At 35.0% G+C, this 16,646-nt stretch overlaps 1 protein-coding gene across 4 annotated transcripts in view; it reads left to right on the top strand.

Moving 5' to 3' along the window:
- The window catches only part of UBE2D3 (ubiquitin conjugating enzyme E2 D3), a 28,447-nt gene extending 17,675 nt beyond the window's left edge, over positions 1-10,772 (top strand). For 3 of the 4 annotated variants that reach the window (XM_054591674.1, XM_054591673.1, XM_054591675.1), the window contains exons 5-9: positions 3,196-3,273; positions 4,662-4,767; positions 5,988-6,081; positions 6,471-6,520; positions 8,014-10,772. In XM_054591674.1, coding sequence (XP_054447649.1) covers positions 3,196-3,273; positions 4,662-4,767; positions 5,988-6,081; positions 6,471-6,519 — 327 coding nt within the window. In that variant the 3' untranslated portion in view covers position 6,520; positions 8,014-10,772. The remainder of the gene's footprint in view (positions 1-3,195; positions 3,274-4,661; positions 4,768-5,987; positions 6,082-6,470; positions 6,521-8,013) is intronic. The other variant, XM_054591676.1, reaches the window with a different exon arrangement.
- The last annotated feature ends 5,874 nt before the right edge of the window (positions 10,773-16,646 follow it).

The following is a 16,646-nucleotide window of genomic DNA, read 5'->3' on the forward strand; positions in this document are numbered from 1 at the left end:
GAATAATGTAACCTTTGACACCCTGAGCAGTATCAGCTACAAAAACCATCTGAAATAAAATAATTGCTTCATTGGTACTTTATTGGTCTATAAGATTTTTTTCCATTTACGTTAAGTGTATTATGTTATTTCCTGCGAAGTCTAATGATACATAAAAACTTTCCTTAAGTATCTTACTCTTTAAGAAGTTTTGTAGTCTAGTGGAAGAGAGCGAAGAAAGTAAATAAGTTAATGTGTAGTAAAATGTGTAGATAACGGAGATGTAAGAGAAGGGCAGCCAGCAGGTTGGACTGACAGGAAGGCTGTATTTACCTATGGTCTTGCAGACAAAGAACATTTCAAGTAGTAGAAAAAAGGAGATGCGAAACATAACTAATGTGCATCAGTGATAGAATATTTTGGAGGAAAAGGAGACTAATTAGTGGGAGCCAGATCATAAAGCCCCTAGAGTGCTTAGGAGTTTGAACTTTATCTTGAAAGCTGTGCTAGATTTCAAGCAGGGGAGTAACTTCTTATCTTAACAACCACTTAAGCAGTAGGGTGTGGGATAAATGAGTGGGGAAATCCGGAGTGAAGGCAGGAATACCAGTAGCAACTCATCACCTTCATGGTAGACAAACGATAAAAGTAGTCCTCTCTTTTCCATGGGAGGATATCTTCCAAGAAAGACCCCCCAGTGGACGCCTGAGGGCATGGTTAGTGCCAGATGGTATATATGTATATATACACACACTATGTTTTTTCTATACATACGTATCTATGATAAAGTTCATAATAAAGAACAATTAACAATAGAGCAATTACAACAGTATAGCCTAAAAAAGTCACGTGAATGTGGACTTTCTCAAAAATATCTTACTGTACTCTATTTACCTTTTTATGTAAAAGTACCTCTTTTTTTTTTTTGGCTTTTCTTTGGCCTGCCCAAATTGCCAGCATTCCTACTTTTGCCCCTTAGGGTCATTATTAAGTAAAATAAGAGTTACTTGAACACAAGTGCTGTGATACTGTGACAGTATCTGACACCAGCGGAATAATGGACATGGAGCACATACAGCCTAGGTATGCTGGACAGAGGGATGAGTCATGTCTGGTGTGGGATCGAGTGGGAAAGCACACTGAGAATGCAGGCAATTTAAAACCCGTGAAATTGGTTATGTCTTGAATTTTCCATTTGATATTTTAAGACTGTGGATAACTGAAACTGTGTTAGATGGCATAGTTTAATTACCTCTGGACCTTGTGGTTTTACCAGTTATTCCTTTTTGATTTGGTGGAACTTTAGTGTTAAATTGTAACCTTGAACTATTTTCATCTTATAAATTCTTATTTTTTAAACTGAAATGAAGTGAAATTTGGCTTTGCCTAAATCTCATCATTAGATTGCTTTTATTCAGAAGCAGTCAGATATTATAGCACTTGACTGTATGAAACTTGGAATGAAAGTTTTTGGACTTGGGTTTTATTTAAAAAATTAGGATTATTTTTAAATTGTTAATTGTATGCAGTATAGACACATATTTTTCAGTATTACCTTATAAAAATGTTTGCTGTGTGAAGCATTTATTCCTAGTAAGTGTAGCTGTATTAACAAAGATGTGTGAATCTAATAAATTAATTTTAGTTTCTGGTGTCTTATATTGATCCTCCCCCCCCCCCCCAATATTTCTCAGATGCTGTTTTGCAATCTTAGTTTTTTTAATTAAAATTTTGTAGACAGTACGAAAAGGAGGGAGTTTGGTGTAGGAAGAACTAAGTTTAGATTGTAATTCTTTTATTTCCTTATCGTATGTATGTTTCTTTGAATGTGATTCATCATCAGTAACTTGACCTTCTTTGAATATATACCTTTGTCATTTTCATATCTGTAACATTTCATTTTATATCTCTTTACTAGACTGTAAACCTATCAAGATGAAGAAATTTTTCTGTGTGAAAAATTTATATACCATTATATACACCTGGTACATAGAAGAGAGTTAGATTAATTTGAGTAGTATTTATTTTACAGAGGTCTGGGGGTTCAGTGAACTATGTTAAAGTGTCAGAACTGTGAAAGTTTTTATATGCCTAACACCCAGAAAGGGCATAGTGAAAAACTCCTCTAAGTACTATATGCATACTCTAATGGAGTGGGGTGGATGTTGGTAATAATTCAGTCGCTAAATTTTAAAATACGTCCTTGCCTGTCCAGGGGTAATAAAACAATTTCATATATTCTTTCACCTTAACTTCTGTCATTACTCTTTGATTGGTATTGATCAGTGATTTTCATAATACCTGGGTTTGAATCTTGGCTCTGTGATAGACCATTTGTTCACTTGACTAAATTACTTAAGTCCCATTTTATTCATCAATAAAATGGGGACAGTGTTATCTTTCTTGGTATAGGTTAAGTTAATGTAAAATCATAGCAAATAATTTCACCCAAATGTTGCTTCATACTCAAATTGTATGTAATATTTATTTGCTAAGGGAGTTCTTCATAATCAAATTATAATCAAAAAAGCAAAGGAAAAAGAATATTGCTGTATCTTGAAGTTTTTTTTTTCTGTTAAAATGGAAAAACGAACATTCTATACTGTTTTCCAAATCTAGTAATCCTGTGTATTGATTTGCTGTGGAGAATTCCATATACTTTTGAAGAAAGAACTTTCATGGTTTTAAATTAGGGATTTGAAGGCCAGTTGAGAATTAAACTGTACTTTAAAATAACCTGTTTCTGTTTTGCTTCTATTGAAGATAGCTGTATGTTACTATGATAGCTAACATTTTAGTTTGCTAGTGGCCAGAATGGTACAAAGCCACTTGTGTATATATGGCTATCATTCTACAAATGTAAGAATTTATTTTCAAATTAGAGTTTTAAGTTGTTATGTTGACTTTATTGCTAAGAATACTCTTCTTTTAGGAGAATAAAGACCTAGAACACTTGTGTTCCTGGATAATTTTTAAATTACTTATGGCGATAATACGTAAAATGGGATCTAAGTAATTTAGGGTTCATTGTTTATAATAAATACTGATTGTTTTTCCATTAAATATGAGCTGAATTTTAGATAATTTAGCCTTTATTGCAGTGTAAATGATAGGTGACTCATATTAAGAGAAATACTTAGAAAATAGAATTGTTATATATGGGTTATTTAGCAATAATATTTTAAGTATCAGTTAAGTATATTTTCCTTTTCACAGAACGACAGCCCATATCAAGGCGGTGTATTCTTTTTGACAATTCACTTTCCTACAGACTACCCCTTCAAACCACCTAAGGCAAGTATTTTCTCCCAAAATCTGTTAGTAAAGATTTATGCTTTATTTCAGAGGAATATAGCATTCTTAGAAATGGAGAACAGACGGACAGCTGTCAGAGTTGTTGAGTTGAGGGGTTGGGTGGACAAGGTGAAAAGAATTGGTGGGGGGGGGGGGGGGGTACTTACAGACACAGACAAGAGTATGGTGATAACCAGAGGGGAAGTAAGAAGAGGGTATTGGGTGTGATGGGATAAATGGTGATGGAAGGAGACTCAGCTTGGGGTGGTGAACACAATACAGTGTACAGGTGATATATTACAGAATTGTATACCTGAAATCTGTGTAATTTTTTAACCACTGACATCCCAATATTTCAATAAAGGAAAAAAAGAAATGAAGGTTCTGCATAATTAAGGCTAAATTGGTGTATGTGCATAGAATGGATAAGAATAATTGAAGCTGAATATATATTGAATTGAGTCACTGAAATAGAATTCTTACTCTTAACCTTTAGTTAAAAAGCATCTAGACCTGGCTTTGAACTTTGCAAGTGGAGATAAGAATTGCCTTATTTTTAATGTTGCAAAGCTTAAAGAGACTATGTAGAATTTTTTCCCCCTTTATTATTATGTTTATACAGATTTGGATTATTAACCCTAGTATTTTGTAAGATTTCTAGTGCTCAACTTCAGTATTCATTTACATGTATTGCTACAACTTACACTGTGGTTGTGTTGGTAATCATTTTGGGACTTGAGTTTGCATACATAACTGAACAAATCAATGAAAGCATAGATTTCTAAATGCATTGAAGTGGAGTGGTTTACAGGCTGGCTATCAGAAACATGGTCCTGGACTTTTCAAAGCAGTTGGCACAAATTCAACCTATATGAATAACTCTAGGAGATAATGTACATGTAGGACATTGATTCTTAACTGTAATTGTCATCTTGTGACATTTACTTTAGATGTGATACTCAGAGGTATACACTTTTTTATGTATAGTGGAAATACAAACATACATACCTTTGTAATTTGATATATCTTAAATGAGCTGGTCTGTAAATTTTGGTTTACAATCAACAGTTCCTTTTTAAATGAATGTTAAAATAAACCTTGAGGACATGCTACCATGCCATTGAGAAATAACATTTTTGCCTCAAAGTTACATTTTTCATTTTAATCTTAAAAAGAGGGAGCCCCAAGATTAATAAATCTTGGTCAGAATTTAAAAACCAGTTTCTATAATTTCTGGTCTTTTTATGTATATAAATTAGGTTTTAGCCATTTTGATTTTCTTCAGTTGTGACAATATTTTAAGTCTCACTAAAAATCTTTAAGTTTAGGGTGCTTATTTTTATTTGGGAGACATACCTAAAGGTTGTTTGTTCTGTTTTTTATTTTAGGTTGCATTTACAACAAGAATTTATCATCCAAATATTAACAGTAATGGCAGCATTTGTCTTGATATTCTAAGATCACAGTGGTCTCCTGCTTTAACTATTTCTAAAGGTAAAATATTTTTAGAGGAATAGTCTTGAACTGCTCTGATTTTCTAATAGCTTAAAGGAATTTCAATTTTGGGCCTATTTGTCTGAGTCTTTATTATTTCAACTTTTTGGTAGGAGGTAGGGAAGGAGTAAGTTACATCACCTTTGCTTTTTTTTTAGCAGTATTGATTGAAGAGATTTTATGGGAAGTTGTTAAAATTCAAATTAGGGTGTTGGGGCATTATTTGCAGATACTACCAAATAATAAAAGCAAAGTTTATTTTCACTGATTTCCTGTAGTATTTTTCCACCTCAAACCACTTGCACATCTCACTTACTTGTTGTCTTAACTAAAACGGTATACCTAAATTTAATGGCACCTTTATATCTTGAGATTTCCATTGCAGGCCAATTTTGGTTTTGTTTCTCTCTCTCTCTCTCTCTCTCTCTCTCTCTCTCTGTTTTTTTATAGAAGACATTTTGAAAAAACCTTTAGTTTAAAAAAAGTATTGTGAACATGGTAGGTTGTCCCTACTTAATAATAGTATTAAAAATTAGACAATCCTCTTGGAAATCTCTAGATTAATTCTGCTCTTCTATTTTTAATAGGGGTTTATTGTATTATGTGTCATCTTAATAGGTTGTCCAGTCTCCATGTGAATATCCCAGATGGAGATGGTTTATATCTCCATCTTTATCGCCTTTTTGAATGACTCCGGTACCTTTTATGTCATTTTTACCCCACAGATAAAATCACCTACCACAAAATTACTTAATGGGAAGGAAGTCTGCCTTCAGTAATTTTTCGTATTTGGTATTGGCTTAGCATTCCTTAGGTACACATAAATTAGGTTTTTAATATTTGTTTCACTGAGATTAAGATAAAAACTAATAAAAATCTTTTGATGATCAAGGTTTATAATACATGTTTTTTAGTTTCATACTGTTGTGGTCAGAAAAGATGCTTCATAAAATTTCAGTCTTGAATTTATTGAGCTTTGTTTTGTGGCCTAAAATGTATCTGTTAGGAATATTCTGTGTGCACTTAAAATGTGTATTCTGTAGTTTTTGCATAAACTGTTCTTAAATACCGATTTGTTGACATTTCAGGCCATTGTTTTCTTAATGATTTTCTGTCTGGATGGTCGATCCATTGATTTAAGTGGATATAATAGTGTTTCCAAATAAACTTTTCTTTATTCAAATTCCTGATGCTGAGTTACAACATTTGTTTTCTTGTAGTTCTTTTATCCATTTGTTCACTGCTATGTGATCCAAACCCAGATGACCCCCTAGTGCCAGAGATTGCACGGATCTATAAAACAGACAGAGATAAGTAAGTATATAGTAGTTGAAGGAAATAATACAGAGCTATTTTTCTTAATGTTAAGTGTTTATACTCTGCTCTAAGTTGTGGTAATGCCAAGAAGACTTGATGCTTATTTCTGGTAAGAAGACGGTAATTAGTAGGTTTTAGTTTACGTTACAGTGGATAGCCCCTCTTAAAATGTTTTATTTTTCTACCATGTTCAACACTCTGTCACTTGAATTACTAAGTTTTGGGGAAGAAGCAATTCTTTACCCCAGTTAAGTTCTTGAAAAAACTATTGGTACTATTGTAAAAATTTCATCTAAATTTCTCAAATATTTGGGTTATTTTTATGTACAACTTCACCATTATAATTTCTGTATTATCATTAATGCAAAGTATACTTGTTCAATTAGGTACAATAGGTTAGCAAGAGAGTGGACAGAGAAATACGCTATGTTGTAGGGTAAGAGGATCTGCACTCTATGGTGCGCTTATTCATGGTACTGCCAGCACTTGAGTGCTGCATGCTCTAAGGCACTGTATTGTATTAACTAACAAAAGGTAACCAATGTGGCAGTTTTTCTGAAAACTGTTCCTTTAACTGCTTGATCTCTGTTTAGTGTGAAAGCATACCCAATAGTCATTGTTGCTTGAGAGTATTTTTGCATGACAAAGCAGTTATATAGCACTAGTAAGAAATGGAAATTTAATATCTCAAAACTCGAAGGTGTTTAAATTTTAATTTTAAAATTATATTTTAAACTTTATACCAATACTATATGGAATGTGGTGATGTAGGTCAAATTTTGCCAAGATAATAATGTAAGGGAAAAGTTATTAATTAAGCCTAAGCATCTAAACTAAATGTTCATTACTGACATGCATGTATTAGTGTCAACTCTACTTTGTGGCTCCCTGTATGCTAAATGAAACCTTTTCTTTTAAAGTGCTGGCTTCTTGAAAATGTATCCTTAAATAAAGGTAACCATGAATTGGTAGAAAGAACTTGTATATTTAAAGTTGAGAAAAGTGGTTGAACTCTGTTTAGTTCTTGGTTTGAAATGAAATTAACACTTTATAAAGTTCAAATCATAAGTATCTAAAAGTTCTCCTATGCCCTGTATATTAACTTCTTATGGTTATCGTTATATTTTTTTTGTTGGTAAGTAAGACTATGGCATGGGTGTAACAGAGAGAGATGATGGCCTTTATCAACATTTAGTGATCCTTCTCAGTAATAAATAACCTTGCTTGTGTGTGAATTACCTGTTGATCTTTTTAAGTGAAGATGCTTCTAGTTTTTGTTCTGCAAATTCCCGTTCATCACGTCTCAAGAGTGGGACTTGTTCTCTCCAGTCAACAAACTATTTAAAAATAACACACATGGTTCTAATTAACACATACCACTCATACCTACCTCTTCTTGAAAACTCTTTTACCATCCTCCCCAATGTCTTAATCTGCCTGTACCTAAGTCTTAAAGGCATTATCTCTTCTAGTATTACCCAGGGTCAAGTAACTTCTTAAAAGTCTAAGATTCAGGTAAAAGTGGTTTAGTTAACTGTTCCAGCTTTGATGGAAATTTCTATACATGTACAGAATGTGTGTGCTGTTCTGACATAACTCTGTGATGCACTGGAAAATATTTTTTTAAATGTTAAAATTTATTGGAATGGATACTAATTGTAGATTTTCTAAGAACATTAACTCAGTGGTAAGGGAAATAAAAGGTCTTTGATTTTTGTTGGCCATCCCAATCTCAATGCCACTGTCTTGTGTTTGGTAAAATACTATTAGTGTTTTTTTGGAAGCATAAGGTTCTCGTTTTCCATCAGTTCTCCCAATTAGCTTTATTCCAACCATAGCCATTAGATGAGTCTGGAGGTAAAATAGAAGTTTTTCTGTTTTAAGTATTTTTTATTTTAACTTTTAAAATAACATATTCTTCATTTACAGGTACAACAGAATATCTCGGGAATGGACTCAGAAGTATGCCATGTGATGCTACCTTAAAGTCAGAATAACCTGCATTATAGCTGGAATAAACTTTAAATTACTGTTCCTTTTTTGATTTTCTTATCCGGCTGCTCCCCTATCAGACCTCATCTTTTTTAATTTTATTTTTTGTTTACCTCCCTCCATTCATTCACATGCTCATCTGAGAAGACTTAAGTTCTTCCAGCTTTGGACAATAACTGCTTTTAGAAACTGTAAAGTAGTTACAAGAGAACAGTTGCCCAAGATTCAGAATTTTTTTAAAAAAATGGAGCATGTGTATTATGTGGCCAATGTCTTCACTCTAACTTGGTTATGAGACTAAAACCATTCCTCACTGCTCTAACATGCTGAAGCAATCATCCGAGGGGGAGGGAGATGGATGCTCGGTTGTCGCATCAAAGGAAGCAGCATTGTTCTAGCAGCATCCATTCTTGTTTAAGCCTTCCACTGTTAGAGATCTGAGGTTACATGATATACTTTATGCTCATAACTGATGTGGCTGGAGAATTGGTATTGAATTTATAGCATCAGCAGAACAGAAAATGTGATGTATTTTATGCATGTCAATAAAGGAATGACCTGTTCTTGTTCTACAGAGAATGGAAATTGGAAGTCAAACACCCTTTGTATTCCAAAATAGGGTCTCAAACATTTTGTAATTTTCATTTAAATTGTTAGGAGGCTTGGAGCTATTAGTTAATCTATCTTCCAATACACTGTTTAATATAGCACTGAATAAATGATGCAAGTTGTCAATGGATGAGTGATCAACTAATAGCTCTGCTAGTAATTGATTTATTTTTCTTCAATAAAGTTGCATAAACCAATGAGTTAGCTGCCTGGATTAATCAGTATGGGAAACAATCTTTTGTAAATGCAAAACTGTTTTTGTATATACTGTTGGGATTTGCTTCATTGTTTGACATCAAATGATGATGTAAAGTTCAAAAGAGTGAATATTTTGCCATGTTCAGTTAAAAGTGCACAGTCTGTTACAGGTTGACACATTGATTGACCTGATTTATGCAGAATTAATAAGCTATTTGGATAGTGTAGCTTTAGTATGCTGCACATGATACCGGCAACCCTGGAGTTCATAGATGGACTTGGGACCCAGCAGTTTCGAACATGTATATGGAGTTTAGGAAATTTATTTTCCAGGTGCAACCCCCATTGAACTAAATTTTTTCTTTACCTTGTACACTTGACAGCTAAAAAACCATAACATGGGAATAATAATGGGTTTAAATTTACAAAATAAAGTACTGTTTTGGTGTGGGAGTTGTCATGAGGCTGTGTTGAAGTAACTTTTACCTATGTGGGATATTGAGTATCCATTGAAATGGATTTGTTCAGCCATTTACATTAATGAGCATTTAAATGCAACAGATATCATTTCAGGTGACTTAACATGAATGAATAAAAGTCAATGCTATTGGATAATTTTTTTGTTTGACAAGTGCTATGTGTGCCACTAATTTAACTTCTGTAGTAACAAGGGCATTATCATTCTTCACCCTTCCTAATTCTCACCATATAGTTTTACTTTTTTCCTAGTTATTTTTATTTGTCCATTGCTTTCTTAAAATCCTGTATTCAATTTGTAGCACGTCTGTGACTTTTCTCCACTTCCACATTTTTGCACTGCTTACCTTATGTGCAATCTTATTCCTTGTCTGCACAGATGTGGAAAGCTAGATATAAAATAAATGTTTAAGCTTGATTTTTATAAACATTTTAATATGTAGTTTGGACATGATTTATTGACTAAGGTTCTCTAAACTGGAAGTGAAATGCATGCCTTCCAAAAATGTTCTGGCTTTGTTAATTATGTAATAAGCATTTCATTGAGAAAAAATCCAACTATACAATTTTCCAATGAGTGAGGGGTTTTCTTGTTTTTTTCATTTTTTTGCTTAAATAATGACTCCTTAAGAGTAGATGTCATACTGTTAAAACTTTTGGATTCAAATTACAAGTGAGAAAGTAACATATTTTACTACAAGCTACTAAGAAATACTATTCTTTAGCTCTAATTTCAGAATAATTAGTTCTGAGAATCATAAAAATAACAGCTTTAGTGGGCATATTGAACATCAGTAAAACACTTCTCAGAGCTTCTGGATGACTAATTGGCTTTCAAATTGATCTTTTTAGCCATAGACACTCAAGTATTTGAAGAGATGAGTTCCTTCAACCACTGATGGTTTAAGTGATGTGTCCAGTTCTCTGTGATGATGCTTTATACAACATATTTGTGTCACTTCTAAGGGATAAGCCATAAAGGCTTCACCAGATTTTAAGAGAATAGTAAAGTACCTGGAAAGCCAACATTTTTAAATATATGGACACTGGACTTGAGATCATCACCAATGAAACCTTCAGAAGAATCTAAGAACTTGCCTTTTCCCATACACATTACTAGTGCCACGTGTAGGACTCTAGTGAATATTGGCAGATTAAAAATTGATTTTGGTCTTCATATATATTTCCTGTATCTTTTAATGCACAAACTCAAATACTTAGTTTCTATTAACGTATTAAGAGTTATAGTCCAGTTATTACTGGTAAATTATGTAAGTGGCTCATTTCTGTTCCTGGGCAAGTTTGCAATGTGATCATCAGATTTAAGAAAAACAAGACACTAGTGTGCTTTCTTGTGTGGGTGTACTCACTTTTTTCTTTTTAAAGTATGAACCACAATTAACTAGCAGTCTCAGGGGTAGTGAATACTCTTTTTTTTTTTAAGCTTAGTTGAAATATGCTTCAGATATTGATTATGCTGTGTTACTGATTGTGGGGGGTGGGGAGGGGGACTCAAATTAGCCATGTTTTGTATTGGCATAACAAAACTTGAATGATTGTTGGTTATACTTCTAAGTGAATGTCTTCTATTTTATGAGGAACCCAGTGCAGGTCACTAAATGTCTAGTAACATCCGCGTAACACTTGTAATAGCTAAGGTTGAGCTTAAAGGAATTGTTACCATTAAAGCCTGTTTAAAGACACTGGTCTTACTCAGTAATTCCAGCTAATGTGAAGTCCACTTTTAATACTGTTTGTAAATTCTGTTGAATTTAGGACTTAAAACTTGAGAAATCAGGACAGTGGTTCTCAAAAGTGGTCTTAAGACCAGTCAGTATCATTTGGGAAGTTCTTTGCAATGGAAAGAATCAGACCCCACTGTAGGACTACTACCGGTTCAGAAACTATGGTGTGGCACCCAGTGTGTCTGAAGCCAACTAGATTAATTCTAGCTACTCTCCTTTGTAACAGTACAGTAATCTTCAGACCCTAGAGTTATTTCTATGTCTTGCTGTTTTATTATAACTTGTTTACATTGTATGCCCAAGTACTACATTTCCATATAATTGACAAGGATGTAGCACTTTGAATTATAAATAATACTGTAGGTTGATTTACACATTTGAGATAACAATATCCTATGATTTACTAATTGAGTAATAGCTGAACACTGACATTTGAGTTCGTGTCAGTTTTTTTTTGTTTTTTTTTTCAGGTACATGTGTTACTCAACCAATGTCCAAGAGTAGGTACAAATGTCTGCTAAATGTAGACTGGCTGAACAAGGATTTGAACCCTGGTCTCTTTCTGTGGTCTTACCTTTTCCAATTTTATTAGTTTTTTTGTTTTTGTTTTGGTGGAAAGGATGTTATGGTTGGAGTCTTTGCAGTGTTGCTGAAAATATATATAGTCTAAGGCAGCTAATAAAACTTTTCTACTCGGAGTAATGGAAAAAATAAATGGTAAAGGTATTTGGGAACAGGATTTAAAAGAATGAGACAGCCCTCCAACCCCCCGCAAAAAAAGTTTCGGAGAAACAGATCAAAACTAAAGTCTAGAAAGGCTGGAAAGATACGGGTTAGCTGAACATTTTATTTTCTTTAGGACCCTAGTAATCATCACTTGGATTCTCTTTATTGTAACTACTACTATCTTGCCTCATTTTGAAAAACTTGAGTACACAGTGTTTCTGATAATTATCTCCAAGTTGTACACTTTCTGGATGAATCTCAAAAATTTCAACCCTCAATTTTTTTTTCCTGTACTGTAGAAAAGTTTTACGAAATACCATTTTCAATTTTACATACCAGATTTAAGTGTAAAGTAAGGCCAAACAACGTGAGGGCTTTAATGCCCTAGTTAATGTAAGAAGAGAGTTTAAACAGTCATCTACTGACGTCCCAGCCATCTCCTGAATCGTTCCCTATTCATTATCAACCTGGCTACCTAAAGGGGTAACTTTAAGTCGTCTAAAACTGCCTTGATTTCTACACACAGATGTGATGTACACACACAGATACCTGTTCTTGGCTTCAGTAAATGCAGAGACTCAGTTGCACTGTCCCCAAACCGAGGCATCAATCTTAATTTCTCACACTTCCAAATTAAATACCAATCCTATGGGTTCTTTTAAATTTTATTCAGAATCTACCTGTTCACCATACACACTGCTGCTACAATGGTATAAAGCTCCACCATCTCTTCCTTTATTACAACAGCTTCCTGAATGACGACCTGGCTTTCTACTTTGCAGCAATCTCCCACACACAATACCCAGCATAACCTTTTTGAACCACATCATAACCATGTCATCTCTTGGCTCCACACCTAATGGTTTCTGATCTCATTTTGAGTAATAGCCAAAAGGCTGAAAGCAGTTTACAGACTGTATTGACTTGTCCCACTGCCTCAATATTTCATTTCTAATCACTTGTTTGCGCCCATGGCTTCCTCAGTTAAGTTTGCACAGGCCTCTGCTGAGACTAAAGGTGTTTGCCCTTGTTTTTCCCTTGACTAGAATGATCTTACCTCAGATCTTACCTCTTTCCTTTTGTTAGATTTGTTCAAATGTCAACTTAGAGTTGTTTTTGACCATTTTACATAAAATGCTGACAGCAGCACCATTATAGCATGCACAACGGCATACTAAGTATTAGCCACCTTACACGTAGTATTTGTTTCTTCAACTCTACCGGAGAATGTAAACTCTCAAGAACTGGAATTTAATCTGTGTTCTGCTATATCCCTCTGGCTAGATGTCTGCCTGGCACATTGCTATAGTGGTTACATATTTAATAATGACTATGAGCTAAATAGTAGACTGCCAAATGTGTTTCTTAAAACTGCAATATACTATAGAAAATACGTGGAACATTCTATACTTCTGACTACTACGAGTAAAATACTGTCATGGTGAGTAGATGGACATTTCTGTTTCTTTCAATATGGATGATTACCCTGGCCAACTCTCCTGTGAAAAAGGAACTAAGCATGCTGGGAAAATCTTTTTAGAATGTGTCAATAATAGGAGTACTGTCAAGCCGAAAATAAATTGAAACCAGGAACCCAAAGAGGAAGCAGAATATAACAAGCCAACTTTCATATTGAAAATGCTAAAAAACAAAAAAACAAAAACGAAACAAACCAAGTGAATCATTTTAATTTTTCTGACCCTGGTAAAGCCCAGAATGTATCCAAAGACTGGGGTCAAAAAAGGAGAAACCCATCCCTAATACATAAAATGCAGAGTCTGCATGCTTTGAATATTAGTGATAGGAGAATATTCACTTTCAAAATATGTAATAATGGTTTGGCCTTTGTGAAGATTTGCATCCCTAAACTTACTGCATAGGTGGTCCCGGAAAATTGACACAGGTGATTTAATTTTTGAAGTAGTTCCCAATCAGAACAACCAGGAGCTGGCAGGGGCAAATAACTAAAAACTCACAGTTGGGGGTGGGGGGTGAGTACAAGGAAACATCACAGTGAGCGGTAGCCATCTGTCTTACAAATATTTTAGACTTTTAAAAACATCAACCCTGGCTGTTGTAGCTCAGTGGACTAAGCGCCGGCCCTGCAAACGAAAGTATCACTGGTTCAATTCCCAGTCAGGGTACATGCCTGGGTTGCGGGCCAGGTCCCCAGTAGGGGGTGCGGAAGAGGCAACCACATATTGATGTTTCTCTCCCTCTCTTTCTCCTTTTCCCTCTGTCTAAAAATAAATAAAGCTTTAAAAAAAATCAGGTCATTCAAATTGGAAAGAAAAACAAAATTATGTTCAAGATGGCACGATATAGAAAATCCTAAAGAATAATAAAATTATTAGGGCTAATTGAATTCGGCAGTGTTGCAGGGCACAAAAATCAATACAAAAAAAGTTATTTGTGTAACAATGAACAATCTGAAAATGAAATTTAAACATTCCATTTACAATAGCATCAAAAAGAATAAAATGCTTAAGAATAAATTTAACCAAAAAAGTGCAAAACTTGTACACTGAAAACTACAAAACATTTCTGGAAGAAAGGAATCCTAAATAAATGGAAAGACATCAGTCTGCTTCTGGCTAGGTGGGCAGTCAGTAGGGGCAGTTTAGCATTGCGTTGGCCAAAAAGTCTTTACGTTTTTTTCTGTAAGATGGCTCTAGTAGTGCTTAGTTGTCTTTAACTTCATTCAAAACAATTTTGTTAGATTGTATTGTGACAGCTGTCATGTCAGCGTGCATTTTTTAAAAAAATTATCAAAATAGGTGAATTGTGCAGTGTTTTAACATTGAAGATGGAAGAAGATACACTTTTGGTGTATTATGCTTTATTATTTCAAGAAAGGTAAAAATGCAAAAAAGGAAAAAAAAGATTTGTGCAATGTATGGAGAAGGTGCTGTGACCAAACATATCAAAAGTAGTTTGCAAAGGTTTTTGGTAGTATTGTCATTTTGGTCAAGTGATTCTTTGCTGAGGGGCTCTCTGATGTGTTGGAAGATGTTTGGTGGCACCCCTGGCCTCTACACACTACGAGCCAATAGTGAGGGATAGCTGACATACTCAAAATGCTCAAATCAATAAAGTTATTGGTGCAAATTTAAAAAAAAAAAGAGTCTTTTATTACACACACACTCAATGACAGACTTTGAGACCAGTCCAATAAACTTGCCCCTGGTAAGAGAAAGCTCATGTTGGGTCCATGCATAGCCTTCATCCCTGCTACCATGGCTTTTTTCATGTTCTCAATGTCAAGTACTGAAGTGGTTCATAGAAAGGCTGGCTAAAATCCATAGGACCATCTCTTTGTGTACTTGATTGTCAAGAGTCTCCTCTGTATATATGGTTCTCTTGTAAGCATTAATGTGAGACAAGGAAATTGCATGTATTGTGCCTTCTCTTACAGTGTTCATCTGCATAATACCCACCCAGACCTCCATGTTACTTGTCTTCTGCTCTTACTTCTTTTAAGGGCCTGATCAACCAATATAGACTTTTGGCTCTGCCCAGGACTCAATATATAACTGTAACTCGGCTACCTCTCCTTTTACATGAATTGAAAAATTAAACACATATCTCATAACTCTGTGCACTAGGAAGATTTCCTTGCACTGGTGTCATTCAGGATCAATTCTAAGTGGAGCTATTATGTGACAACAGTCCATTTATGGCTAGTTCCATATAGATTGCACTAGCCGACATGTGAGCCAGGCATAGGTCGATTGGTCATAAGGAACACCCAGTGAGGTCATCAGTGTGGTCATTGGTGCAACAGAGATAAGTAACACAGAAGGCTAATTTACATGGGTCTTCTGGACTTTGCTTGAGTCTGAATGGTATCACTTCCTACATACACTGGAACATTGTTGCCCCTGCCCAGGTTTATTACTTGGTTGACTGGATAATCCTCAGTACAGGCTACATAGTCACTTCGTGAACAATGGTCAGATGTTTGGTCTTTACTAAGACCCAGTAGCACACTAGGATCCATTTTAACAACAACAACAACAACAGAGTAGTTGACTATGGTGAAGTGCAAAGCCTTGCTCCAGAATACAAGGGTCTACACCCTGCCTCTTCTACTGGAGATTGCCCAAAATTCCATATATCTTTCATGGATATTTCCAGCACTATCAGATCTTTGGGATCACATGACAATAATGTGATTTTTCAGGCCTGACCATAGGCAACTACAAAGGCTTTACCTGACGGACCTCATGGGGAAAAGCTGTCCTTCCCACACCAGACCTGGAGCACAGCCAAAGTGTTACAATCCCTAAAGGGAGAGACAGTGAAGTATTACTGATGCCCCTCTGGCTGTTCACGCTCTTCGCATATTTACATTTCTACTCCCAGTGTCTTCATTACTAGGCCTCTTTATCTGAGACAATAGGCAGAGGTCTTCCTCAGGTGTATCTGCTGAAATCTTATGGTGGAGGAGAAGTGGGAAACTTTCAATACATTTATCCCTACATGGACTCAGTACCCAGTAATGGTCCATTCCTGGCCCACCCTCCTCATTCTTTATACCTTCATCCCCATCCCAGGTCCTGTAAAACAGCAATAGCTTTTTGTTAAAGGGCTGCCTCAACAGTGGACCAAACACCTGCATCTCTGCTGATCCATCTAACCTTTGACCCGTGTGTTTGCTATTTTATGGGGGAAATGAACCAGGGGAGAGTTGGCAAAATCTCCAGTTTTTAGCCTCTTACACTATTCACAGTAAGGGAGTAATGTCTTCACTATTACTTTTATTTTTGGCACCTTATATCTTTAATTAGCTGCTCCAACATCCATCAGCTCAGT

The sequence above is a fragment of the Pteronotus mesoamericanus genome, unplaced genomic scaffold, assembly GCF_021234165.1.
Source record: "Pteronotus mesoamericanus isolate MK-2021 breed Mesoamerican mustached bat unplaced genomic scaffold, CSHL_Meso_final scaffold_232, whole genome shotgun sequence".
Taxonomy (NCBI): domain Eukaryota; kingdom Metazoa; phylum Chordata; class Mammalia; order Chiroptera; family Mormoopidae; genus Pteronotus; species Pteronotus mesoamericanus.